General features: G+C 46.3%; 1 protein-coding gene across 5 annotated transcripts in view; it reads right to left on the reverse strand.

Moving 5' to 3' along the window:
- igsf3 (immunoglobulin superfamily, member 3) overlaps positions 1 to 27,547 on the reverse strand; it is a 124,993-nt gene that overhangs the window by 17,656 nt on the left and 79,790 nt on the right. For all 5 annotated transcript variants that reach the window (XM_061842513.1, XM_061842511.1, XM_061842512.1 and 2 more), the window contains 3 exons: positions 24,984 to 25,370; positions 21,763 to 22,170; positions 16,254 to 16,673 (listed from right to left, as the gene is read on the reverse strand). In XM_061842513.1, the coding sequence (XP_061698497.1) occupies positions 16,254 to 16,673; positions 21,763 to 22,170; positions 24,984 to 25,370 (1,215 nt within the window). The remainder of the gene's footprint in view (positions 1 to 16,253; positions 16,674 to 21,762; positions 22,171 to 24,983; positions 25,371 to 27,547) is intronic.

Genomic DNA, 27,547 nt, shown 5'->3' on the forward strand with positions numbered 1-27,547 from the left:
TTTGCAGTCGTTGCGACTCCGCGATCCTCGCCTCAGCTCTAGCTCGTCGCATTCCCCGCTTCAAAATACAGAAGGAAATGTTTAAAAGCCCCCCCACTGAAAGGAGAGACGCCAACAGAAAAAAGGATGGAGGAGAACAAGAGTCTCCTGAAGGGAAAAAGCAAACGCTACACACCGGGCTGCAAAGCTAACATTAGCATGTGAATTTCTGAACTCCCAGCTCAACAGGTGCTTGAAATAGTACCGGTTTTTGCCAATTTAAGAACTGGGGTGAGCCAAGTCGGTACTAAACGCTGTAAATGAGACCTAAGAAGCAGCTATGATGAGGTACTCTCTCGAGCACCGGACATGGTGCTGCTGCTAAGAGCCGTTTTCACCGCGTGGTACCCACTAGCCACCACTATATTCTCACATAATGGCAAAATGAAGTACTATTCATGCGGTCAGTTGGGGTTCGTTTACACTAAAATGATTAAATGCAACTGTATTGTACTTAAGAGTTAAATTAGCAATGTAAAAAAAAATGTTTTTCCAAAATGCTGAGGCTGAATTTTGAAAATCGGATGATGGGCTCTACACACATAAATCTTTTAGTGTCAGTAAAAATTTAAAGAATATTTTTGTGTGATATCGCCTATAAAAAATTTATCAAATTAGTGCAGGGGTGCTCAGACTTTTACCCCAAGATCTACTTTTCAAGCAGCCGGCCTCTCGCGAGCTACCGACGACGGGGGGGAATGATCCTCCCAAATGTTATGTTATTAAAGTTATGTGACATATTATACTATATATATTTAAATCCAGAATTAGCTTTTTGTGCACTGTATTGTCTGTGCTTTCATCCTGGATCAGGTTGTGTCAAGGTGGAATTTGAAAATGACGCACCATCTCATCCTGCACTTTCTACTTCTACACTCGAAAAGAGAAAAAATCTCGTCCAGTTTAATCACTTTTTCTTCGGTTATTCACATACTCCGACAGTCCTTGCATCTTATAACAAAAGCATTCCTTCTTTAACTTTCTCCATTAATATAAAAAGTAAACATAAGCAGCATGTCTAGCTCGTCTTTGCTCTGCGTTGCCCAGACTGTGTTGCTAACTAAAGCAGCGGCGGTGGGCGCTGTCATTATAAAAGTACTGTAACATTTGTAATCATGAGTGTACATCTTTAAGAGCGGGGGTGGGGGGTGTGAGGTAAACTAGGAAAAATAGAGGTCGTTGTAAGAGAGAGTTCCGTGCGCTGCCTAAAAGAAATCAGTGGCTTCTTTACCGTACGTATGTGAATTGTGCCATTGGATGTAACAAGCAGTCACCCCTCACTCATTGAATGACATTGCAAAATGCCACAAACTGAAAATCTGTATGTTATACTTTCCACAGCGTCCCGCGATCGACCAAGACTGCCTCGCGATCCGATCGACGCATTGAGCACCCCTGAATTAGAGTAAAACAGCATTTTTTTTTTTTTAATTTATGTCTCCCGGCGGACCATTTTGTTTAGTCTGCTACTCGATTAACCCTTTTTTCTGATTGGCTGACAAGTTTCAGTTAAAAGTGTCCACCAATAAGCTCGTATGGGCCGAAAAACTGGGGCTTCTTCAAGTCAACCGTGATGTTTCAAACTGTCCCGCTACCCCTAAAAAAACTATTTGAATAGGTCAAATTCAACATTATTTTTGAGAATAGTACCGTAGTGTGACCATTTAATTCAGTGATTCGTCACGTACCACTAGAGCAGTGGTTCTTAACCTTGTTGAAGCTCCCGAACTCCACCAGATTCAAATGCGCATTCATGATGTATGGCTTGCCCAGCTTTGCGATCAGTTACGCAGCTTCATATGATGCTGCAAGGATCGGTTTGTTAATGGGTACAAATCCGAGAGCAGGTAGTGTGGCCTTGTCGTGGAATCGGGCTCTTTCACCTTGAATTCAGCAAGCATTGTGTTCTTATATCCCCCATCTAGATGCAGCTTTTGAAAGTGTTCCTTCAGTTTTGCCGGTGCTGACATAGTTAGCATGGATTAAAATATGAGGAACGTAATCACACGATACTACGATGGCATTCACACGTTGGATCACTCCTGAATGCACTAAATTCCTCCCAGCACTGATTGGCCAGGCAATGTCACCTGATCATCTGCGGCCAGTGATGACCAAGCGCGGTATGTCATCACGTATAGACATGATGAGTCGGTGTCTCTGGATCTCCACGGCAGAACCCCTCAGACCAACTCACCGAACCCCTAGAGTTCAATCGAACCCAGGTTAAGTACCACTGCACTAGAGGAAGCAGTACCACACGTTTAAGACCCAGTGTTCACAGTCTCCACTTTGCTGCAGGGTCCAATTTTTCTAGCTACCCAAAAAGAGACAGACCAAGACCAGACCAGAATACAGAATTCACTTTGATTCTCCATAGATCTTTGCTGCTGCTTCAAGCACTCTGCGATCAGTCCTGAAGAAACCTGGAGTTTCTTGACTGAGGGACTACAGGTCCGTCAACATGAAGTCCACAGATACCAGAACCAACCTGGTACATCGCAAAACTGCAGCTCATTTGGCGACCCCCCCCGATTTATCACAGTTCATCACTGGCACCTCAGCCATAATCGTAGATTATTTCGTGGAATGTTTCCGTCCGTCCCAGGACAGATTCCTAACTTTTTCCTCTCATCGGGCGCAAAGTAAAATTCAACGTTCACCCTCTTCGCTGTCTCCTTTGCGTCAACTAAATGAGAGCGTTGCATCCTTGGCCCTCTGAAAAGTTGTGCAGCTCAGCGGTCATTAAGTACATATTAGGTAAGTATATCTAAATAAGAGCCGGAATGTTCAAGGGAGACCCAGCGGCACCTCTGGAAGAGTACTTTCGGCGCCATTCATATTCATGAGCGCAGGTACGGCTTGTGGAATATTCATGAAGCCGCTGTCAGGTGATTAGACGGAACTCGATCAGGAGACACATAAATCAGAGAAAGAGTGAGAGGGAATGTGACGGCTGGTCAAAGGTGTTTTGAGGAACGGGGAAATGGCCGATAAGCCGAACAGGTATTAAAAGCCTCCGCAGGGAACCGAGACCGGGATTGGAAATGACTTCAGGAGCCCGTCCTGATTTGAAGAGTCAGGCTGCAGCGTCTTCTTCCGAATGCTTGCCCCCCTTCCAGTTTTGCCGTCACTTTGAAGTTAGCCGAATATTTTTTTTTTTTTTTTTTTTACGAGCGATAGTTATCCTCATCCGCTCCCCACTGACTTCCGACGTTTGTTGTGCAGCCTCGAAAACAAGAGTTGTGTCCGCGTGCTGCTTTTGGGGTTTGGGGCTTCAATGTGCTTGCGTGCTTCCTTATCAAAAATCGAGCCGGAGCCTTTTGTGCACAAAACACGCACCGCGCAAAAAGTAAGCGTTACGATTTTTAACTGCCATGAAAAGAGACAAATTGGGCCCGTCTGGGACTGGGTTGAAATAAGGGTTCAATGAGCCAATTAGCTTCTGTAATGTGTGGATTTGTGTGCGGTTCTGTGCACTGCGATGACAGCGCGTGCCACGCAAAAGTGCTGAGGTGTAGGAGCTGTTGTGCCGCGGGAGGCACAAATGGGATACGGCCCGTATCATTAGATCTCCATTTTGGCCCTGTGACACATTTTAATACAATTCGCAAAGCAACAATCATACTTTTAATTAAATTTGTGCTTAATTGTTGCCGCGCTTTCGCAGTGGAAGATCAAATCCCTGTGGTCCTATTTAAGTTATCTCGGGCCATGCCGTGATGTTCGCCGAGGTTGCCCTGGAAACTGCCGTAGACTATGAAATGTATGACAGCTTGTCCAAGAAGAGTTCAAGGCCAACTTTAAATATATACTGTGACTTTTGTTGGCGATGCATTGAAGCAACATACTGTAACAGTCACATTTCAGATTTTTCTTGCGCTCCTGCGGTATCCGGTATCCTCCGGTACGGGGGGCGGACCCAAATGCAGGACTTCGAGGCAGAGGCATAATGTTCAATGTAGTTTATTCCGGAAAAAGGGTCATACACGGTGTAGCAGTCCGACACGGCAGAGGTACAAAAACGCTAGGCTAGGCGGGATCCAAAAGACACGCAGCAAGGTCCGATGACTGTGGGGCAAACTAACAACTCAACAGGTCAGGATCAAACAAAAGGACACAGAATCGCCGTGACTAGGGTTACTCTAACTTAGGCGTAGAAGCGGAGAGTCCCACGGGAAGTGAATGCAACTCACTAACACAAAACAACGAATTGGCAAAGGCACGTGACAAAAACTCCAACATAAATGCCTGCCTCATTACAGTCCCAATGTCAAACAGCTCTGGGCGGTGACACGGCCAAGTCTTGCTCATGACAAATTGGGGATATAAAAGATGAGTGAATTTTATTATCTGGAGAGGTTTAGAAAAAGAAAAGTACGAAAGGTATATAGGCTAACATTTCTAAGAGTAATACTGGTTCAAGTCAATCACTCTTGCGTGAAACCGCCGCGAGCTGATTTGATCGCCACTTGATCTAAAAAGTGTTAGCTGGTGTGTGCACGCTGCACTTGAAGGATAAAAAAATAAAAAAGGTGGATGCCACTCATTCCTACAGTGGAGAAAAAATTGGGGAATTTGCTCTGAAGTGTAGACTTCAGCCCTCCAGTATCAGAGACGGATCGGTCGGGACCTGGAATTTTGTGTGTCGTAGAAGCCTGCAGGAAATGTTTAAGTGAATTTTGCTGTCTTATTTCATTGATAAGATCATTTCTGAACACGCCCATTTTTTAAAATGTCATCAACTGTTTGTATTTTAGTAATATTTGTATTATAACTTGGATATTTGTTCAATACCACATAACGGCACCAACACTCCATCTCAGTCCTCAACGTGGCTTCTGGTGACCAGCAACAAAATAACTCTTCATAATAAATAACATCTTCATCGTAAATTCTTACTGATATTCTTCTTGCGGCGCTGCCATTCTTTCAGAGAAAAAAGTGTCACAAAACAACAACAAAAGACTAAAAGTTGATCCTTTGATGTTCGCTGAAATGAGGTCGCGTGTGGTGCAGTGTGATGGACATGTTTATCCCGGAAGTTATCCCAGTTGGATGTTTAAAAGGTAGACATTGAAGACGTACTTTTCCTTTAAATGTTGGTCAATTTTGATTTAGACTCGTCTTGGGAGTTTGGCAATTCCGCCGTAGTAGTTTTGGACTAGCTTGTGGAATCGACACGGTTCAGAGCCGTCATGCCGATTCTCTTCCTCACCTTCAAGCATACAGTACGAAGTGGTTTACCCATTAGGAAAGTGGAGAAGATGAAAGATGTTTAAAAAAAAAAAAAAAGGAGCGAGAGAGTGAGAGAGAAGTGATAACATTCTCTAGTGGAGGGGGGGGGGGGGGGGGGGAGAAGGCTTTCGGAAAGCAGCAGGTGGCCTCTCCAGATCTACTCCAAATGACTTACTGAATCTTAAGGCAGCTTGCTCTGGCTTTAGCATTAGCATTAGCATGGGCCAGGGTTAATCCATGAACCCCCCCCCCACCACCACCACCACCACTCCCACTGCCAAGCATGTCAGAACTGAAGCCCGAGACATGACTTGATCCCGCCCGCGACATCTCACTTTGGCTGGCCGCCCCTCGCCTAAGCCACTTCATCCCAACAGCATTGAGCAACGCCACGCCGGTGGGACGGGAAAATGAAGGATGTGCAACAGCACCGCCCGAATTCCGTGCGGCAGACCAGTTTCTCAACGCATGACGAGATACTGATGATCCCATTGTGTCGGACGGATATAAATTTCTAAGGCCCCCCAACATCGCTAATTTTAAGATTTACATATGTATACCCAAACAAAGCTTCAACTCTCCACCGACGTTACAAACACTTTCCTTCCTAATGCCTCTCAGTTAGGAAGTACAAAATACATATTTGTTTTCTTTAGTACTTACTTTCTCAATCGTGACACTATTGCCGCAACTACCGTACCGGGCACTTTTGCACTGAGTCGGCTTAACTGTCATCAATAACTTTTCTTTTGGTTTCTTCCTATCATACAAGGTGTCTGTTATAAAATAATTCAGTACCAGCTGCGACTTTTTTCACATGCTTTCAACCCTGCGACTTATGCGGTGATGCAGCTAATTTGTGCATTTTTTCTAACGGCCGCAAGGGGGCACTCAAGCGGAAAAGGTAAGAGTGAGACCGGTGGAATATATATGCCGAGGAAGTGACTTTTACCGGCCCTGTTAGCGTCGGGCTAGCGTGTTGCTGCTGTGTTATTGGGATGCCTCAGTGATATTAACCGGTAAGTTTTGTTAGTTAGTACTAGTATTAGTGCTAGCTCGGGGCTAACATTAGCGCTAGCATTAAACTCAGTGTACGGTCTTTCTTTGGAAATATCAATGTGGGTTTCAATGCGGGCACTTGCGGCTTTTACACAGGTGTGGCTTATGTACGTACCAAATGGGATTTCCTTTACAAATGTACTGAGTGAGGCTTATAAGAAGGTCCGCTCTGTAGGCCGGAGATTACGGTAATCTTTCCAGACCCACAGAACACTGCCTTCTGTGACTATATGAGTGCTAAACCAATCAGACGAAAGAGTAGACTTACTCCTTTCACCGGGAAAAACATAAATGTTTCCATCAGTATTCATTCTTCAAAGGGTGGAAAAAGCAGTAGAACGTGGGTGGCTTTCAAATGACAATATTCCCTTCCTAAAAATTATGCGCGCAAGACTTGTAGCCAATTTTCAACTTTTGCTCGTGGTCTCAGAACTTCCCCAACACCAGTACGAGAGCTTCAACGTGAATTGGCTTGATGGAAAGCCGACCCACGAGAGATGAATGGGCTTCAAGACGCAGAGAACAAAAAGACTCATCAAACTAAAGCACAGGTGCGTTTGCGTAGGAAAGTGTCGGGCATAAAACCTGCGCTGATTAAGAGAAGGGCCGTCCGAGCTGGCCGAGGCTCGACCCGCTCTGCTCTGCTGCTTGGCTACCGCTGTGCATCACTGTAGCTAGTACTGAGTTACGACTTCAATTACAGCTGCGGCAACGAAGCGCGAGGAAACATGCTTACGAGAAATGGAAAGACGCATCTTGAAATAGAAAACACAGATCGGATGGAATTTGAGAGAAAAACGGAGTGTGCGTATCTCGGGCAGTACACGGGTTTGCTTTTGCGAGGACGTCAACAACGGGCTCGATCTAGCGAGTCTGGAAAACGAGCGTGACGAATTAAAAGCCTCTCATGAAATTGTTTTCTGTTTCAGTGCACGCCCGGAAGACGGGTCGCTCGGCGCCCGTTATGACCCCGCGCGCCGGAGGGTTGCGTTTTCCCAAACAGGCAGAAGAAAACCCTGAAAGAGCGGCAAGAAGGCAGCCTGGACGCAGAGTGCCGCCTCAGGTGAGCTCGCGGGTATGGCAAAGTAAAGCAGCCAAAAAGAAAAACAAAGAAGGAGATTTACCGCCACGTCAGTGGCAATAACCCCAACCGTAACGGCGAGCACAACACGGTATCCTTATTATTCATGAAACACCGGCAAGGAAGCTGTTTGGCGAAAAATGTAAACATAATGGAGAGAATTACGAGGAGGAGGAGGGACTCAGGGAATTATAAAATATTGAAAAAAAAAAAATCACAAGCGTGTGAAAGAAGCTGAGGGGGGCGCTCGCAAAGGAAAAACACGCCGCTAAGTGAGAGCACGGGGACCGGGGAAGACATTAAAAGAGACTTATGAGCGGAGGGAGGAGAAAAAAAGCAGGAAGAAAGAGATGGAGCGGCTGATGAGAGGGCGGGCCGTAATGAAGACGGACAGCTTCTATTCACGGCCCGATAAGACAGAACCTCCGATCGCCGCAGTCGCCATCAATAACGGCTCGGTGGCAAGCGCTTCACCGCCGTGAAAAGGGGGGTGTGGCATCTGCTAGCGCCAGCCCTTACGAAAAAAGGGAGGACAACCCTGGAGAACTATCAGAGAGACAATAAAGTTGCGGCGAGTCGACGACGTAAATCGTCAACACTTGTCACGCGGCGACAAGATAAAGCAACATGAGAACCAGATAAGAAACAATGAAAATGAAAGATGGCCAAGAGAGAGCTAGCGTGAGGTGTGAAAATTAGCGATGGGCGTAATAACACATTAGTTGTGTCTTAATTGAGCGGTGAGAATTCTGACGTGTCTGCAATTCTTTTTGGAGTCAAAATGGAGGGCAGCAGAGGCACTGTTGAGTCAGAAAAACGAGATCTGAACGCTACGCAACATGATGGAAAGTGAAGCCAACAGGTTACTAGAGCTATGAACAGATCACTGGTGAATCCCCATGAAAACAAAAAAATATTCCCATTTCTTGGGTTGCAATCACGTGATAATCGCCGCCATTTCTACAGACAAACTAGGCCTTTGCCGACGACATCACCAATGCAACGTGCGGCGGATGTTTTCTACCTACTTTAACTCACTTGATGATTTCCCCAAGCTAGATATGTACAGAAGGTCAAACTCTGTGAAGATATCGATCCATATACTCTCCACGACGACGTACTTCAAAGGATCTGAAAGACTTCCCTGAAGTTGAATATCCGGACACTAGAAATACACGTTTGATCAGAACAGACCATCAACTAACCAGTTGCCTTGTGTACTCGAGCTTCGTTCAGATATGCACGTCGTATATTTGCAAGCCACTTTTGTTGCCGTTTTTCCCGATAACTCAGATAACTGTATCTTCTCCTTCATGCAATCTCATCTTTGGGACACGGAAAAATCGCTTCCCACTGTCTCCGTTTCCGAGATTTCCACATCCGTACACGCAACAAAAATCTGGCGTGATGACGCCGGACAGCTGACTGCTCGTCTGCAACAATGGCGGTCAAGTACCCGGATGAACAAGCGTGACGTCACGTGGAACCCAGCCATAAAAACTTTTGCATTTGAACTTAAACAAATGACATTAATTTAATAGTCTCTATAATTTATTCTCACAAAAGCTGCAATGCCGAAAACTTCAGTTCATTTTACGGGTGCTGCCATTTTGAGATCTCCATAAAGTTACCCCCACACCCCAAAAAAAAACAGCTTGCCACTGAAGTTGTCTTGTATTTTCCATAGTTTCAATCAGCTGGACGGATAACATGGAACCGCAACACCAGAAGGCAAAAAAGGAGTTATTGCTAAGAAGGAGCGTCTATGGCAGATTGAATGAGAGAAACTTTATCCAACACAGCTTGAAAGATTCATAGAGCAGCATGGTAAGTAAGTAAGCGAGCTAAGTAGCCAGTAGGCTAGCTGGAATGTCAGCCAGAATGATTCATGGCACTGACGAGCGTCAAACAGACCCCGGGTTTCTAGCTGTGGCAAGGGATCCTGGTGAAGGTAAGCCATTTTAAATGAAAGATAACAAAAAAAAAAAAAAACCAAGAGACACGGCACCTAAAAATACGCCAGTCCAGAAGGTTCAACAGTTTTCAAATCATCAAATTGGATTTCTCATTCGTTGGACCACTATTTCACAATACTACAGGGACGAACGATTCATTTGTATTTCGATAAACACCCCTAGCGAGAACCTCAACATTGTCATTTCTGCCACCTCCAGTTCTGCTTCCTGTTGTTTCTTCAGTGCCACCGTCTTTAATCCGTCCATCATGTCCGGCCTCACCACTTTTTTTATAAACTTTGCCCTTCATCCTAGCGGAGACTCTTCTGTCACATAGAACACCAGACACCTTCCGCCAGCTGTTCCAACCTGGTTGGACCCGTTTCTTCACTTCCTTACCACACTCTCCATTGCTCTGTATTGTTGACCCCAAGTATTTGAAGTCATCCACCCTGGCCATCTCTTCTCCCTGGAGCTTCACTCCTCCTCCTCTGCCCCTCACATTCACGCACATATATTCTGTTTTGCTTTGGCTAATTTTCATTCCTCTCCTTTCCAGTGCGTACCTCCATCTTTCTAACTGTTCCTCCGCTTGCTCCCTGCTTTCACTGCATATCACAATATCATCGGTGAGCATCATAGTCCAAGGGGATTCCAGGCTAACCTCATCTGTCAGCCTATCCATTACAACCGCAAACAGGAAGGGGCTCAGTGTCGATCCCTGATGCAGTCCCACTTCCACCTTAAATTCTTCTGACACACCTACGGCACATCTCACCGCTGTTCTGCTGCCCTCATACATGTCCTGTACTATTCTAACATATTTCTCCGCCACACCGGACTTGCGCATGCAGTACCACAGTTCCTCTCTTGGTACTCTGTCATAGGCTTTCTCTAGATCCACAAAAACACAATGAAACTCCTTCTGAGCTTCTCTGTACTTTCCCATGAGCATCCTCGAGGCAAATAATGCATCTGTGATACTCTTCCTAGCCATAGCACGGAAGCAACTAATGTGTCCTAAAAATGAGAACGTACCAATTAATTGATTGTACATTTTCCCCGTGATTAACAGAAGGAAGTGTAGTCAAAAGTTTACGGGGGTAGTGCAGTCCTTAAGTGGGACAGCCTCTTTCTGTTCCCCCTCCATCCTCCCCCAGGCGACATCCCGATCATCCTTCCAGCCCCGCCAATAACCTCTTAATGTCCTCCTCCTCGTGCTAGACACGCGGCAGCTAAAATGATGAGAAAAATTTATTGAACTCCCCAAACCATCATTAATCTAAACTCCACTTCCATTAGGGAAAATTCCGCATAATTATTTGTGTGCGTTTGCGCGCGCGCGCACTTTTACGCGCGACAATATTAGATTGTGTCGTGGCGAACGGAAGCTTCCCCCGGCGAGCCGTCGTGCTGAACACGTGTTTGCCGTTATTGTGCTGCAGCAAGACCCAATCAGGTGAAATGTAATAATAATGCGGCCTTGTGTACGGAATCACATGCGCTAATGTCTTGCGGGGGGATTACGTTGGGGGAGATCCTGTAAGAAAATTAAACACGGGCCGTGGGAGGTTAGGCCCCCCCAACCCCCCTTCCTGCTGTGTTTGCGTGTTGCGTGCACACACAAGATTGATGGCGCTAAGCAATTGACCACCCGCTGCTTGCAGCCTGTGCCGGATAAATTCAAGCTTAATAGAAATGAAGATAGAAGTGGCGGACGCTGTATGTATGCTGAACTCGTCTGGTAGGGGCCACGGGGGAGTGCCGTTAAGGCAATCTGGGACAGGAAGTAGGAAGTAGACCCCAAGGCTACTGGCGCCTCGTTATTTGGAGCAATCGCATGCGCGGGAAGACGAAAATATCGGGACACCTGTCGGTGATACTGACGGGAAATGAAAATCGGCGTAATCCTTTTGCTTCCGCTCATCGAGGAGCACCTTCGACGACGTTTGTCCGTAGATAATTTGCCGTCTTTTTTGTGGATAACAGCGATGACAGTAGCAATCATAAATGCATTTTATGATAACAGTGGAACAGTCCTGATGTCATACAAGTCAGATTCTACACGACGGGACTGTTGGCCAGTCAGTCACAGATTGAACTACCGTAATTCCCGGCCTACAGAGCGCACCTGGTTACAAGCCTCATTTGTAAAGGAAATACCATTTGGTACATACATACGCGGCAGCTGTGTAAAAGCAGCAAGTGCCCACATTGAAACACCAGATATTTACAAAGAAAGATGGTACATAGAAAGAGTTTAACGTTGGCGCTAATGCTAGCGTCGCACGAAAGCTAGCGCTAACGCTAACAGGCACGGTTAAAACAAAACTTACGGGTAAATATCACTGAGACACGCCAGTAACACAGCAGCAGCACGCTAGCACAGTGCTAACGCTAGCGCAGCACTAACATGGCCGATAAAAGTCACTTCCTCGGCACATATATTCGGGTGTCACTCTTACCTTTTTCGCTCGAGTGCCCCCTTGCGGCCGTTAGAAAAAGTGCACAAATTAGCCGCATCACCGCATAAACCGCAGGGTTGAAACCGTGTGAAAAAAGTTGTCGGCCGGAAATTACGGTACTTTCTGAAATACAACAACAGACCACAACGTCACACGCAAGATTTCACCAAATCATGCGAGGCTCGAGTGAAGTAAGCGCAGAAAGATTTTTTTTTTACCTTTTTACAATAGCCTCACAGATTCTGCGAAGAAAATTAATAATCACTGCATGTGACGAAATGGGCCAATCACGACAACGAACTATTTATGACGTGTGAACGGCAGGCTACGCACAAGCAATGCAAAGGTGCTGTGTGTATCAACAGTAACACATCAGCAACACGCGGTAGCGCAGCGCTAACAGGGCCGGTAAAAGTCACTTCCTCGCCACATATATTCCACCGGTCTCCTTTTTACCTTTTCCGCTCGAGTGCCCCCTTGCGGCTGTTAGAAAAAATGCACAAATTAGCCGCAACACTGCATAAACTGAAATGGTTGCATTACTGTCCCCGTTGAAAACATTTATTCAGTGACGACTTTCTGAATGCATTTGTAGCTGTTGATTGAGGATGACTGATTGAGTTTAAAGTTTTGCGCTGGGCTTGTGTGACTCCCGAGCCACAACACAACTAGCGTTACCGTCAGGCTAGCGTTAGCGTCACGGTAGCGGTAACCCTAGTGCGAACGCTAACGCTAACAGGGCCGGGTAAAATAAAACTTAAGGCCCCGTCACACCATGACGTTCTGGTCAGCGTTCTATAGCGTCCGAGGAAACGTTGGTAGTCGCACATGGTCGCCGGGATAGCGCCAGAAGAGCATTGTTTGAACGCGAGTGAACGTCAATGATAGCTGGGAATGGGCGGAGAACGCCGGTCCGGAAAAAAAGTTTTGAACATGCACAAAAGTTCTCACCGAGACCAGCGTTCATCAACGTTTAATTTTAAACGCTATAGAACGCTGACCAGAACGTCATGGTGTGACGGGGCCTTTACCGGTAAATATCACTGAGACACGGCAGTAACACAGCAGCAACATGCTGGCATAGCGCTAACAGGGCCGGTAAAAGTCACTTCCTCGGCACATATGTTCCACCGGTCTCCTTTTTTACCTTTTCCGCTCGAGTGTCCCCTTGCGGCTGTTAGAAAACATCCACAAATTAGCCGCATAAACCGCAGAGTTGAAAGCGTGTGAAAAAAGATGCGGCTTGTAGGCTGGAAAATATGGTAGATCAATCAAACACAACAGCAACACGCGAGAACAGCACCAACGCTAGCGCAGCGCTAACAGGGCTGGTAAAAGTCACTTCCTCGGCACATATATTCCACCGGTCTCCTTTTGTACCTTTCCCGCTCGAGTGCCCCCCTAGCGGCTGTTAGAAAACATGCACAAATTAGCCGCATCACCGCATGAACCGCAGGAGTGAAAGCGTGTGAAAAAAGACGTAGCTTGTAGGTCGGAAATGACGGGAAATCAAACGGATTCTTTCTTGTGGAAGTAGCACTTCATACACAACTGAGGGTACAAGAAAAAGGGATTTAGTAGTGACGCACCGTTACCATGGTTTTTGAGGCTGGGTACAAGTACTTCTATTTGAGTACTCGCCTATACAATGTGCTCATACTTGATGATTTAGACTCGCTCAATTACTGAGTTTGGTCAGTCGCTGTGTTTGTTCGCGCCTCTTTTCGCAACACAGACTTTGCGAGGGGACAGAATACTCGGGCCTTATCGGCCAGCACTCTCGGAAAATAGAGAGGAAGCGGAAACAAACCATCTGTGTGAGTGAAGGTCCCCAGACGCGAAGGACACGGCGTGGCAAGGACTGAGAAATGTCTCTTTTCTCTTAATATGAAGGAATTTCAAGCAAGAAGTACACAATGATTGCTTTGTCACACCAGCTGAGGGACTTCCCAGTTGACAACTTATCGCATGATCATTGTCACGGATGGAACAGCAGGATGGCTGACCACTTTACCCCCCAGACCTTGAACGCATTCCCCTGTAGACACTGAGGGTTAGAGCGCAAGTCCCTAGCGGGGAAAGTAAATGAGCTTTCAGGATGATGAGGCGATTTCCAAATAACTCCTGAAAGGCCACTCGACGCCGGCGTCTTCTGCGCGGACGGCCGAGGTCACAACGCAGACGCGACGCTCGCTATCTGGCAATGTCGCGCTCAGTGCGCGCGCTCGCTTATTTGTGTGCGCCGCTGCGCGTCGGCGGGTGGTGGAGGGGGGGAATCAATGAGACACGGTCAGGTCCGATCATGTGACTACATTCCTCTGTCTCACTGTGAAAGACTTATCGATCAAGCAAGTCTCGCTTTGTTAGCGCCGATGTTGCCTGCAGGCACGCTAAAGGACACAAACTGACAAACCGCCAGGCACGCTCATAAGTCTTTCGTAGGATTTCTTACAAAAAGAAAGATACAGGTGCAGTATAGCGGGTCTTCGGTTTTTGACTGAGATGTGGTCCTGCGGTTGTGACGTAAACATAGCTGGGTACATAATTGGGTGATGTGCCAGAGTTGATCATTATGATGATCATCACACGCGTTCAACCCTGCGGCTTATGAGGTGATGTGGCTAATTTGTGCGGCTCGCGTCCGAGAGGGGGCACTCGACCAGGAAAGGATAAGTGTGAGACCGGTGGAATATATGTGCCGAAGAAGTGACGTTTACCGGTCCGGCCCTGTTAACGCTCCGCTAGCGTGTTACTGCTGTCTCTCTGTGATTTTTACCGGTATGTTTTTTTTTTTTTTTAACTGGCGCAATTAGCATTAGTGTTAGCGCGGCGCTAGCGTTAAACTATCTCCTATAAACTATCTAAAATATCTCGTGTTTCAATGTTGGTTTCAATGTGAGTAAGGTAAAGGTAAAAGGTAAGAGTGACGCTGGTGGAATATATGTGCCGAGGAAGTGACTTTTACCGGTATATATATATATATATATATATATATATATATATATTATATATATATATATATATATATATATATATATATTTTTTTTTTTAAACAAGCCTGTTGCTGCTGTGTCACTGCCGTGTCTCAGTGATTTTTTTTAACTGTCCCTGTTTGTGTTGTCCTACCGTGTTGCTACTGTGTAGCTGCCGTGGCTGTTTTTTTTTTTTTTACCGGTATGTTTTTTTTTTTTTTTAACCAGCCTAGTTCATGGTACCGTGTTGTTGCTATGTTAGGCTAAGCTAAGGTATTAAAACTTTGAAAACTTTTTGTGTGTAAAGCCTGAATCCACAGGAGAGGATTGTCAAATATAATAATCATTTCGTCGGATTTATTACAATAATACATTAGGAAAACAGACTTTTTTTGTCATTTCTTTCAGCACAACTTTAGGATGATGGTGAGACCTCGGTGCTGACCGGAAGGGCCAACGTGCAGGCTGAGCGTCCAGAAAAATAAGATCGCTGTGAATGACAACTAGAAAAAAAAAAAAAGGTTGGGGACCACTGGTAAAGAACGTGATTAAAAGCAATTATAATAACTTTATGGGCTATTTGTAGTCGGCTTGTTCCCAATTCCCCACGATTAGGGAGTGTATGTGTGTGGAGTGGGGGGGGGGGGGGGGCTGTACAAGATAAAAATAGTTTCAACAAATGGGTGAAGCCTAAAGAAACGGCGGTAAACAACTTGTAATTATTGTGCTAAATTTGTCTCCAAAAAAAGCAATCAGACATGCTAGGATAGTTATGGCCATTAGCCCGTCTTAACCGCTTGAAATTGTGGCAAAACGTCGTAACTGGAGTGCCTGCTTTTTTTTTTCCCACGTAATTTTAGTTTGTGCATGAAAACGTTGCATGACACGCTAACAATTTGCCTTTCAGACGATCGCTTATCAAAATCATGTGACTTGGCCATTCTCCCTCCAAATTGGTTCTTCAGGTACCGCAGGGCCTTTTCCCCCCCACCTCACCTGCGTTATGAATTATGTATTGTGCCATACGAGACTGTGCTCAATTGGGCCAGTGTGTGCCCATTTGTTGTCGGACTTTGGCCACTAATTGGGAGTGTGTGTGTGTCGCAAAAGGTCCGGTGCAGGTGGCGTGGAAAGTTTAATGCCTCCGCTGAGAAAAACCCGAGCTCAAGGAGAGACGGCTCTCGCTCTCTTTATCACAATTTCCCCGCTCTGACCCGACTGTCTCGGTTCCTCCCTTGCCGTCTTCCCGCTTTGTTCTTTCTTCCCGTGGCCTCTTTTGCCATCTATTCGCCGAGCTCCATTAGGAGACCCCACCCCGGTGCGCACAGAAAATGCCCACGTCTGCAAACACACTTCTATTAGCGGCCAAACCGTAGACCAAGAGCAATTATAGAAAGCGGTCATCCTCTCATCTCTAGAGAACTCATCAGAACCTCGTCTTTACCTGGTTGGAGGACGCTGATTCCGAGCAGGTTGGACGTGCGGTTGGCCACCCGGCTCCAGCTGTCGTCGTAGTTTTTCCTCCACAGGACGGCGGTGCACTGGTACTTGCCCGCCTCGTGGCGCCCGGCCCGCGTCACGGACAGCCGGAAGTTGGTGTTGGAGTGCGAGCGGTCCACGGTGGTGCGGGTGCCCAGGCCGAGCAGCTGCTCCCCCCACTGCAGCGTGCCCTCCCGGGTGAAAGTCACCAGCTCCTTGAACTCGCCCTCGCCGGGGGCCTCCGCGCCGGCCGGCATGAAGCGCCAGGTGACCGAGGCGGGCACGCGGGGGTTGTGCCGGGGCTTGACCAAGCACAGGAGGTCGAAGGAGTCGCCGTAGGTTACCGATGGAGTCCGTGATGAGGCGGAGACCATGAAGGAGGACTCTAGTGGTGACAGAACAGATGCTGATGATTAGACACAAAAACAAAACATCCAGCACGACAACAGCTTATCCTCACAAGGGCCACAGCAGTGCTGGAGCCTATCCCAGCCGTCAACGGGCAGGAGGCGGGGGTACACCCTGAACTGGTTGCCAGCCAATTGCAGGGCACATAGAGACAGACAACAGCCCCAGCAAAATCACACCTAGTGGCAATTTAGAGTCTCCAATTAATGTTGCATGTTTTTGGGATGTGGGAGGAAACCGGAGTGCCGGAGGTAAACCCACGCAGGCACGGGGAGAACATGCAAACTCCGCACAGGCGGGGGCCCGGGATCAAACCTGAGTCCTCAGAACTGTGAGGACAATGTTTTACCAGCTGACCCACCGTGCCGCCAGACAACAAATATATTTCGGGCAATACAAAATATGTGTTCTCACTCATAATGCCAACCTCTAGGCAACAAGGTCTTGCCCGGGGACACTTCCAGAGCAAATAGTCAGGGTTTGGATCGAAACCACCAACCCTCAGGTCGCTGGATGACCCGCTCTATCGACAAAGTCACCGTCACTTCATCTGCCCATTGTTATTGTCATTATGCCTCTCTTCAGGTGTTGCTCCACCATTGAATGTATGTTTTTGGGATGCGTGAGGAAACCGGAGCGCCTGGAGAAAAGCCACGCAGGCACGGGGAGAATGTGCAAACTCCACACAGGCGAGGCCTGGATTTGAACACGGGTCCTAAGAACTGTGAACTTTCCATCTGCACCACCATGCCGCCCTTTACTGTTTTCACGCTATGTTTTTGTAATATGGGAGGATGCATAAATATCTGTACAAAAGCCAAGCAAATATGGAGAAACTCCTGAGCTAAGCTCCGAGGGTTTTTCAGGGTCTTCAATAAGACATACAGACCCGAGTCCGACTTCACCTACCATCAACAATTTTACCCTGACAGCTCGCTAATCGTAGCTAGCGAGAATTTCTCAGACATTTCAGCATCCGTGCGTGCGTCATCCACAGCCGAGATGCTGCCTCAAAATTAACAGCAATAACACAACGAAAACACGAGGGAGAGATTTGTTTCAAGCACCGGCGCTCGACCTCTGCCAAGTTCGGAACTGGCCTCATTAGGCTAAAAACGTTCCATCGCCACCATACGTTACGGTCAAAAATCCAACCCCCCCTTCCCCGGGGAGGTGTGGGTTACAGATCCTCAAACGATCTAGGCCCGTTGTCTGGGAAATGTCAAATGTGAAAGCGCTACACTCGAAGCTCAGGACGAAATATTGAAGTAATGCGATTATTTTGGCTAAGATTTCGCTCTCATCTTGTGTTTCTCCTGCCCTCCATCTCTCTCTCCCTCTTTCTCTCTCTCTCTCTCTCTCTCTCTCTCTCTCTCTCTCTCTCTCAGCCATCCTCAGCTTTGTCCTTCAGGGGACGGTAATCAATGGCTCGCTTCAGTCCGGTCCGCTTAACCAACAGAAGCGGCCTGGGGTCTCCATTTTCTCATTGACAAAAACTTGGGCGAGATTTCACAGCACAAGAAATGAAGAAATGTTTATTTATCAAAAAAATAATAATAATAATTACTCCAGCCTGTCATGGCGGCCAGAGACACCGCCATTGCCAACAGTCCTCTGACTAAAGGAAAAAGTAACTCGTTAACTTGGTTGTTGACATCATATTTTGCATTGTTTAACATGTACACTTGTTCAAATGCTAAAAAAATGAGTGATATTATTACTAACCATTACTTATTAACCTTATAGTTGTAATAGCATTACAGGCTTTTTTTCCAAATTGGATTACTGTTTACTTGAATCTGAATATTGTACTAGCATACACCAAATATGTACCGTATTTGCTTCTTCAACCAACAGCTGTAAACATGCAGTACTACTAAAAGTATTTGAATTTCTAGGGATGGTAATTTTGGGTTAGGGTTAAAATCATGAAATATTTCACTGAATATGTGGAAAGTGAGTGTATTCACGTGTTTAGTTTTTCTTTTTTTTTTTTTTACTTGAACTAGATAATGAAATTAAGCTTTTCACACTATTATAATTGATTGAAACACAACTCTGTTAATTAATGTAATTTGTTGAAAGGTACTTGTATTAATTAATCCACCCACATTGGTCCTCACTGCTTATCGTATACAAAAAAAAATAAATACCCACCGTAATTTCCGGCCTATAAAACGCGACTTTTTTCCACACGGTTTCAACCCTGCGGCTTACGCGGTGATGTGGCTAATTTGTGCATTTTTTTCTAGTGGCCGCAAGGGGGCACATATGCGGAAAAGGTAAGAGTTAGACTGGTGGAATATATGTGCAGAGGAAGTGACTTTTACCGGTATGTTTTGTTTTTAAACCGGCCCTGCTAGCGCTGCGCCCTGTTAGCACTGTGCTAGTGTGTTGCTGCTGGGTTACTCCCGTGTCTCCATGATTTTTATTAGCGTCGCGTTAGCGTATTGCTGCTGTGTTACTGCCATTTTTTTTTTAACCGGCCCTGTTAGTGCTGTCCTAGTGTGTCACTACTGTGTCGCTGCCACGGCTGTTTTTTTTTTTTGTTGTTTTTTTTAACCATCCCTGTTCGTGCTACCGTGTTGTTGGTATGTTAAGCTAAGCTAAGGTATTAAAACTTTGAAAACCTTTTCTGTGTACCGTCTTTCTTAGTAAATATCTTGTGTTTCAATGTGGGCACTTGCGGCTTTTCCACAGGTGCGGCTCAAGTATGTACCAAATGGTATTTCCTTTACAAATGTACAGGCTTATAATCAGGTGCGCTTTGTAAGCCGGAAATTACGGTAGATGTCAAATTTTCGCCACATCACAGACACATTTCGACCAATTGTTAAGCTTGAATCCATCTATCATGTTTCTTTACTTCTTCTCCTGACAAGAGTCGATAGGGGAAAAAAAATTGATTTTGACGGCATGGGGTCTTTCAACTGAGAATTTTCCCAGCGTATGAATCATTGATGTTAACATTAGTCTGGCGGTTAACAGGTAGATGCCAAGAAATGGGATACGTTGAGAAGGGCGCGAAAATCATTTGGAATAGCTTTGAGGAAAAACTCAATTAAATGTGTAACCTAAGCGGGGTCATTCCTTGAGGGAAAAAAAATATCTTGTTATTATTATGACATAAAGCGAGCCACTGTGCTGCGCGGCCTCATCTTCAGTGTGACAAACAAACGCAAAGAATACGTTTCCCCGAGGACCTCGTTCTAGGATGCCCTCCAGGGTTTTGTTAGCTCCCGGCCAGAGTCCATTAGGAGGCAGAAAATTCAATTAGGCCACAGTGAGCAAATATAATATCTACAGCATTAGACGGTCAATCAATTCACCGGGCAGGTCAAAGTATAAGCCGGCCTGTGCCCAGTCGGCCACCAGAGGAAATGAAGTTGTCTTTTTTTTTTTTTTAAGGCAGACAAAAACAGCAAAGCTTGTTACAAAATTGAAAGAAAAAAAAACATGCATGGGAGATCTGGATCCAATAATAATACAGTGCTGTACCTGCAGACCAAAACAAATGGAAGATAAGTTCAAGCCAAAATGAGCGCGTACAAGCTTTCGGCGACAAATTTGGACAAGAAGAGGTTTGGAGACACGAGCGCCTTTGGACTTGTTTGCTGTGATCTCCATAATACGCCTCTTGTTCCTCAAACTAATGTCTGTCACTGAAGCGCACAAATAGCCACTTCAAAACGGACGGCTCCTCTTTGTAGCGGATTAATCCGTATGTGGAGTGTGTGTGTATTGAGCTCTTCAACCCCCCCCCTCGATCTTGACCTGTCAGCTCCTCAGCGCTGCGCTCCGGTGGTTTTCCCAGCTTGTACTCAGAATGTTCTGCTTAACTCTGCACCGGCCGAGGGCAGACCCACACACTGTGAAACACATCGGTGCTGAATTTCCATCCTAATAATTCCGACTAATCTGTGTGTGTGTGTGTGAATAATGATTGTCACTGCCACATGCGATACTTGAGGAGCGGCAGGTAGCGAGTACGTGTCCGAACAGCCCTTCACCCCCGGGCACAAAATGAATAAACCATTCTTCGACTTAATATTGGCATGTGTAATGGGACACATGGCCATTACGTCGATGGCAAATGAAAACCGGAGAAAATGCGCTAGTGGAACAGTTTGAGAGTCGACCGGGGAGACTTTCTTCGAGACTTTGGAGTGTGTCCATTGTGTGACCTTTAAAGCCCCCTGGGTCCCAATCTCTCATTCAGTTCCCCCCGAAAGTATTTGATGAGGTTGAGGTTTTTTTACAGTCAGAAAGGCCAGAGTCATCCGAGCACACCTTTACGGACCTTGCTTTGTATGCTGGGAACTTAGTTGGCCTGACCTCTGGCTGATTTATTGATCAAGAGATCAAGTCTAGTCAACACGTGGAGGCGGCTCACCATAGCCAGACGATGAACTTAAGAGGAACACAATACTGGACAAGGGGGTCCTGGTTTTCCAGAGTCTTGGCCTATGATGTTTCGTGTTTACAAATACCGCAAAACTAACGATAAGAAGAGGATTGTTTTCTCTTTACAACAGTTTCATTTCTTTCTATGGAATGAATATTCTCTGTCAGTTGGTGACTCTGGTTCCAGGCTCACCGTTTCAGGTACCACAAGACCCCCAGAAAATAGGACCGCCAAAAAGCGGTACGGTTGGTTTCCAATGATATCAATGACAACATTCTACCAAAGACTTAAGTGTATGGTTGAAAATATTGTGCCAATAACATTAGAAAGTCAAAACATTGCATGGTTAAGGATTCTGTCAAAATAAAAAAAACACAGCATGGAGTCGGTCTACCTCTAATTGTTAGATTCATTTGGTATTAAAAGACTATATTTGATAGCTTCTCATTGACCGTCCTGTGGGTCCCGCGATAAATGGTGGATTGCCGTGAAACGGAACAAGTGAGCAATTTTGTTATTTTTTACCAGTTTTGATTCTCAAAAATGAAAACCAAAACAGGTGGTGGGAATCTTTTCCGACCTTAGCCAGTCATCCGCAACGCACAGCCACATGCCTTGTCTCTATTTAAAACAGTTCAGACTTTAAAAAAAAATGACTTACCAACAGTCTTGACGGTGACTGTCTTGGTGTCAGACTTCTCCCCAATCTTTTCCCAGCTGAGTTCAGGTCCAGTGCCGTTTTGAAGCCACTCGGTCGCAGCGCAGCCGTACTGCCCCGCGTCCTCCGGCAAGACGTTGTAGATGGAAAGCAAGAAGGTGTCTGCCCGCGACCTCTCCACGCGTATCTCGCCGTAGCTGGAGCGCTCCCTGTAGGCGTCGCTGTGCAGAACGGTGCCGTCCCGGTCCAGGGAGGCCAGCGTCTGGGCCGGTTCGTTGCCCCGTTTCTCCGTCCACTGCCAGACGACAGACAGCGGCCCTGTGGTGGACTGCACCAAGCAGGTCAACTGCATCACGTTGCCCTCCAGAACCTCAGAGGAGTTGCTAGACAACGAGACAGTCATGTTGGTCTCTGTAAGGAAAACAACGCACAATAAAGGTCAGCAAGTAATAAAGATGAAGTCCTTCATTAAAAAAAAAAAAAAAAAACAAGTCTCTCTCACGCTGAATGCAAAAGACAACAGGAGTAAAACATCCAAGAGAACACATGCCCAAGGGCGATGAGACAAACTACAGAGCGCCGTTCCCTGGAGTCTTAAGACCATCCAGTACGAAATGTACTGCAACCAGTATTTGTGTATACGTGAGCAGTTGATATTGCGCGTTAGTTTCTGGCCTGGAGCGCCTCATGGTGACGGCTTGAAAAGCAGTCACCGACCGGTGGGTTTGGGCTTGTGTAGGGGACGGGGGGGGTTGTTAGTCTTTCCGAACCGGCAGAAGTTTGTAGTTCATTGAGGTAAAAAAAAAAAAAAAGGATTGGATCACATGAAAGAGATGAAGACGGGGGTAGAGACGAATCTCTTACTTGCTTTTGCCGCTCTGCGATGAGTTGGAAAAACACAGCGACATCATCGTCACTTCAAAAACATCAGAAAGCTCTCGTTAAATCACAAACTAAAGGGCTGTCGCCCCCCACCCTCCCCATCCCCATCCCGCCCCCCACCCTTTCCTCCCCTCAGGCCAAACTGCTCTTTTTCGCTAATAAATATGAGTCATGCCATGAATATGGATTGCGCTAGCCTCTTCGCTTTTAACACACTCAAACCTCGAAATCCCCATTTTTGAAAGCCTTCCCCGCACTCATTCCAATCCTTTCAGACCCGAGTTGACTCAACAAGAACCGAAGGACGTACGCAGGTACGACACAATTTTCAGTTGTTTTCTAAAGTGGAGCATTTGCGCAAGTAAATATAATTTACAAGCACCTGCACTGGAAGGTCCAATCAAGCCATCATCTTAAACCAGTACATGTCAAGGCCCGTCTTAAGTTTGCCAATGACCATTTGGATGATACTAACCCTATGAGTCATGGGAGACATTTCTGTGGTCAGATGAGACCAAAATTGAACTTTTTGGTCATAATTCCACCAACCGTGTCCGGAGGAAGACTAATGATGAGCTCCATCCCAAGAACACCATCCCTACTGTGAAGCATGGGGGTGGTAGCATCATGCTTTGGGGGTGTTTTTTCTGCACATGGGACAGGACGACTGCAGTGTATTAAGGAGAGGATGACCGTGGCCATGTGTTGTGAGATTTTGGGGAACAACCTCTTTCCCTGAAGATGGGTCGTGACCGGGTCTTTCAACATGACAATGACCCAAAGCACACAACCAGGAAAACCAAGGAGTGGTTTTTCGTAAGAAGCATATCAAGGTTCTGGCGTGGCCTAGCCATTCTCCAGACCTAAACCCAATAGAAAATCTTCGGAGGGAGCTGAAACCCCGTGTTTCTCAGCGACAGCCTAGAACCCTGTCTGATCTAGACAAGATCTGTGTGGAGGAGTGGGCCAAAATCCCTCCTGCAGTGCATGCAAACCTGGTGAACAACTACAGGAAACGTTTGACCTCTGTAACTGCAAACAAAGGTTTCCGTCCCAAATATTAACATTGGTTTCCTCAGGTGTTCAAATACTTATTTGCAGCTGTATCACACAAATAAATTGGTAAAAAAAATCATACATTGTGATTTCTGGATTTTTCTTGTGGCCATGCACCTACGATGAAAAGTCCAGACCCCTCCATGATTTCTAAGTAGGAGAACCTGCAGTATAGCATGGTGTTCAAATACTTATTTTCTTCACTGTAGGTACAGTTTTAGTTTCCTTAATGAATTTTAGAACATTTCAATTGTTAACAGTGTCAAATTATCTGAGCCCAGCAAACCCAACGGCATACCGTCACCCCCTCCAGACCCTGACGCGGAGCATCCTGTGGCAAACTGAACAGCACACCGCTTGTCGGGAACAGCTTTTGAGTCGCCTTCAGGTGATCCCGTCACACCAGGGTGGTGACGCTCACCCGATTTCCCCTTTTAGATTGGCGCAGCACAATTTCAAATGAGCGTGTGAACATGAGAGGGGAGCTCGAACACCAAATAGCTGCCACCTCTCGACTGCTTTCCGCGCTCCATTGCAGGTTCTCCTGAACTTGTGTCAACCGCAACAAACACCCCTTCTAAGGCGTTAAGGAGTCTTGTCGGAAAAACAAAGACAACCATAAAAGGAGTTTTCCTGGAGACCCCCGCTGGCTCGGGGCCACCGTTCTGCGCTCGTTTGGCAAGGAAGCGCATAAAGGTCGGGTTAGGGTGGCCGCCGTAAGCCGCTTGAAATGACACGCTTGTGTTTTTTTGTTCCGCAGCTGGCGTGCGCGTCGGTTTGAAATCGCCCCGCGAGCTCGACGGACCCACCCGTGCATCCGAAAAGGAACGGCCCTCCCGATGAGTACCCCCCTCACACCCCCTTTGGGTGGACACCGGCGCGATGCGTCTCCCCTTAGCTTCTTTCATTTCTTTGTAGTCCCATTTCATGGTTGTCAGTTCAACCTCTGTAAGTCGAGACTCCGCAGCTCTCCATTATCCCGGTGTGCCCCCCCGCCCCCCCACCCCTTCCGCCAACCCTCTTTACAGGAAGGACCGTAACTCCACATTACAATTCCTGAGCAATCCACTCAACGGAAAAATACATTAGGAATAAGAGGAGCATTATCTGATCCCGACTTACTCGCAGCGAACAACGGAGGCCGTCCGTCATGGCACAAGGATAAAGGTGGGGTGCATTCAACACAAGCAAAACTAAAATTATGAATCGCTCATCATTCTCGGCGTAATTGACAAGTAAGGACAACACAACTAAGCCGGTGGCCTCGCGACCCGCTTATTACTCACTGAGCGGCTGCACCGTGATGTGAACGTTGCGAGACCGCTTGCTGCGGTCGATGAAGTCTCCCGTGGGTGTCTTTTCCCGCTCCGTTACGCGGCAGATGTATTTGCCGGTGTCGTTGGGGCGGAGGTGCTGCAGCTTGAGGAGGTGCACGTTGGGGCTCACCTTGCGCACGGTCATCTGGCCGGCGGCCTCGCGGGCCACGTAGTCGGGGCCCAGGACGGGCACGGCGCTGGGGTCCACCACGGCCACCGGTGAGCTGCTGAAGACCCACGACACCGAGAAGAACCGCTCGGGGACGTTCTGCGCCTCAATGGTGCAGCGGAGCTCCAGCGGCTCACCGGCCGTGAAGGACCGCCTCTCCGTGCTCACCTGGATGCTGAAGTCACGATCTAAAGGGAAAGCGGAAAGTCCACGTTAGATCTGGAACGGGCTCGGTGGCCGACGGACTGGCAGCCACGGCTAGTATCTTAGCGGTTAGCATGCTTGTATGCTATATATGCTTATATAAGTATGTGGGTGTTTGTGTTCAAAGTGGAGGATCACCACCGTTACACATACACAGTCTAGATGCGACTACAGTACGGTGGAACATCATTTTTACGGCGCCCGATTTAACGGAGAGCGCGTGTAACGGACTGCCGCTGTGAACTACGGGGCTAATTTACACGGGCCAGGACTTATGCGAATCACATTTCAATTAGCCACGTCCATGTATGTGGTCCCGCTGCGTTCTTGAAAATGACATGACCCGGTTCAAATCCCAGCTCGGAGGAGGTCAGTTTGAACAAACTAACACTTTTCAAACATTTTCAAGACTTTTTTTGTATTCATTTAAAGTAAATGTGTACTTTTTCTTGGGCATTTTAGGCAATGAAAAAAAGTATTAAACGTTCATACTGTATGGTTGTACTGCAATTTCCGGCCTACAAGCCGCGACTTTTTTCACACATTTCCAATCCTGCGGTTTATGCGGTGATGCGGCTAAATTGGTGCGTTTTTTTCTAACGGCCGCAAGTGGGGCGCTCAAGCGGAAAAGGTAAGAATGAGACCAGGTGGAATATATGTGCCGAGGAAGTGACTTTTACCGGTCCGGCCCTGTTAGCGCAGCGCTATTGTGTTATTCCCATGTCTAAGTGATTTTTATCGGTATGTTTTTTTTAACCAACCCTGTTAGCGCGGCGCAAGAATTAGCGCAGTACTAGCACAAGCGTTAAACTCTTTGGTGGTACGCCTTTCTTTGTAAATATCTCGTGCTTCAATGTGGGCACTTTACACCGCTGCAGCGTATGCAAGTACCAAATAGTATTTCCTTTACAAACGTACTGGGTGAGGCTTACAACCAGGTGCGCTCCGGAATTATGGTATATAGGCTATGAAAAAAAACACTGTATCACACATTACCACAATTCACTACTCGTGGATTCACCCAGTGACAATTTATTATTATTACAGTATTATTATTTTACCTAGCCTTTTGTTGAAACTGTCACAAAACTGTTTTTTTGTTTTCAGGCCATAGCCCTGTCTAATTTAAAAGCATTGCTTTGGCACCACTCTGTGGTACTATGGTACTGAAGTGAGGAGCTTCATGTAGTCGTTAGTTGGAAGAGAATTCAAGTCACGCTTGCTGTCACTTTGTGGCACCTATAGGAAATTATAAAACTTGGTCGGGGGGTTGGGGGCGGGGCATTCTGGGCTGAGCTCGGTCGATACTCTGGGGGAGCCATAAGCACTACTAGCCTGGATTTACAGTATGTGATTGAAGTGACAATTATGATTGTTTAATTAAATAATGGCAATGTAATAAAATAATAAGGAAAAAATCTCAAACACATGGCATCGAAGAGCTTCAGATTGAAATCAATATGATAAAACAAGTCAACGTGAGGTTGACATCATCAAAACTCACCGACTTTTAACCTGTACGAACCCGCGTCTGACCAAACAACACAAATATTAAGAATACCTGCTGTGAATATAAACGATAGCAAAAGCACAAAGCGGAAAATGTGGTCAAAATATGCTACATTGTCCATCATTTGATGAGAGAAATGACGGCAGCCGGAGGAATCAGAATAATGCATTTCTAATCAACGCGGGGGGCTCCGCACAATGTCACATTTAATATTTGCGTCATGTGCTTATTGTTTGCTTTTGCGCCGTTAACTGTACCCAGTGGTGATCCGCGTGGAGTTAATTATTGAGTGTCCGCGCATGCATTTATTCATATTGTATGTTCCGGCTGTGTAAACACAACCGTAGCAGGGATGTGTCACATTAACTTTACAAAGAGGAAACAAAAAATTAAAAAAAGAAATAAATCAGATCTTAAAAAAAAAAAAAAAAAAAAACATTCCAGTGAAGCATATTAAAGCAGACATTTATTCTGTCCATGTTTTTACTGTATATTACTCCATTCATTTTGGTTATTTTATCATTGCAGCTTTCAGCATGAAAACACAAGGCAATAATCTTTCCAGTTCACCGATTTTACACCAAACTCATCCGAGCATGCGTTTTCGGACCTTGTTATGAGCCCCCCCCCCCAAAAAAATGTCTCGTCTGG

This window comes from Syngnathoides biaculeatus, chromosome 14 (assembly GCF_019802595.1).
Source record: "Syngnathoides biaculeatus isolate LvHL_M chromosome 14, ASM1980259v1, whole genome shotgun sequence".
Classification (NCBI taxonomy): Eukaryota; Metazoa; Chordata; class Actinopteri; order Syngnathiformes; family Syngnathidae; genus Syngnathoides; species Syngnathoides biaculeatus.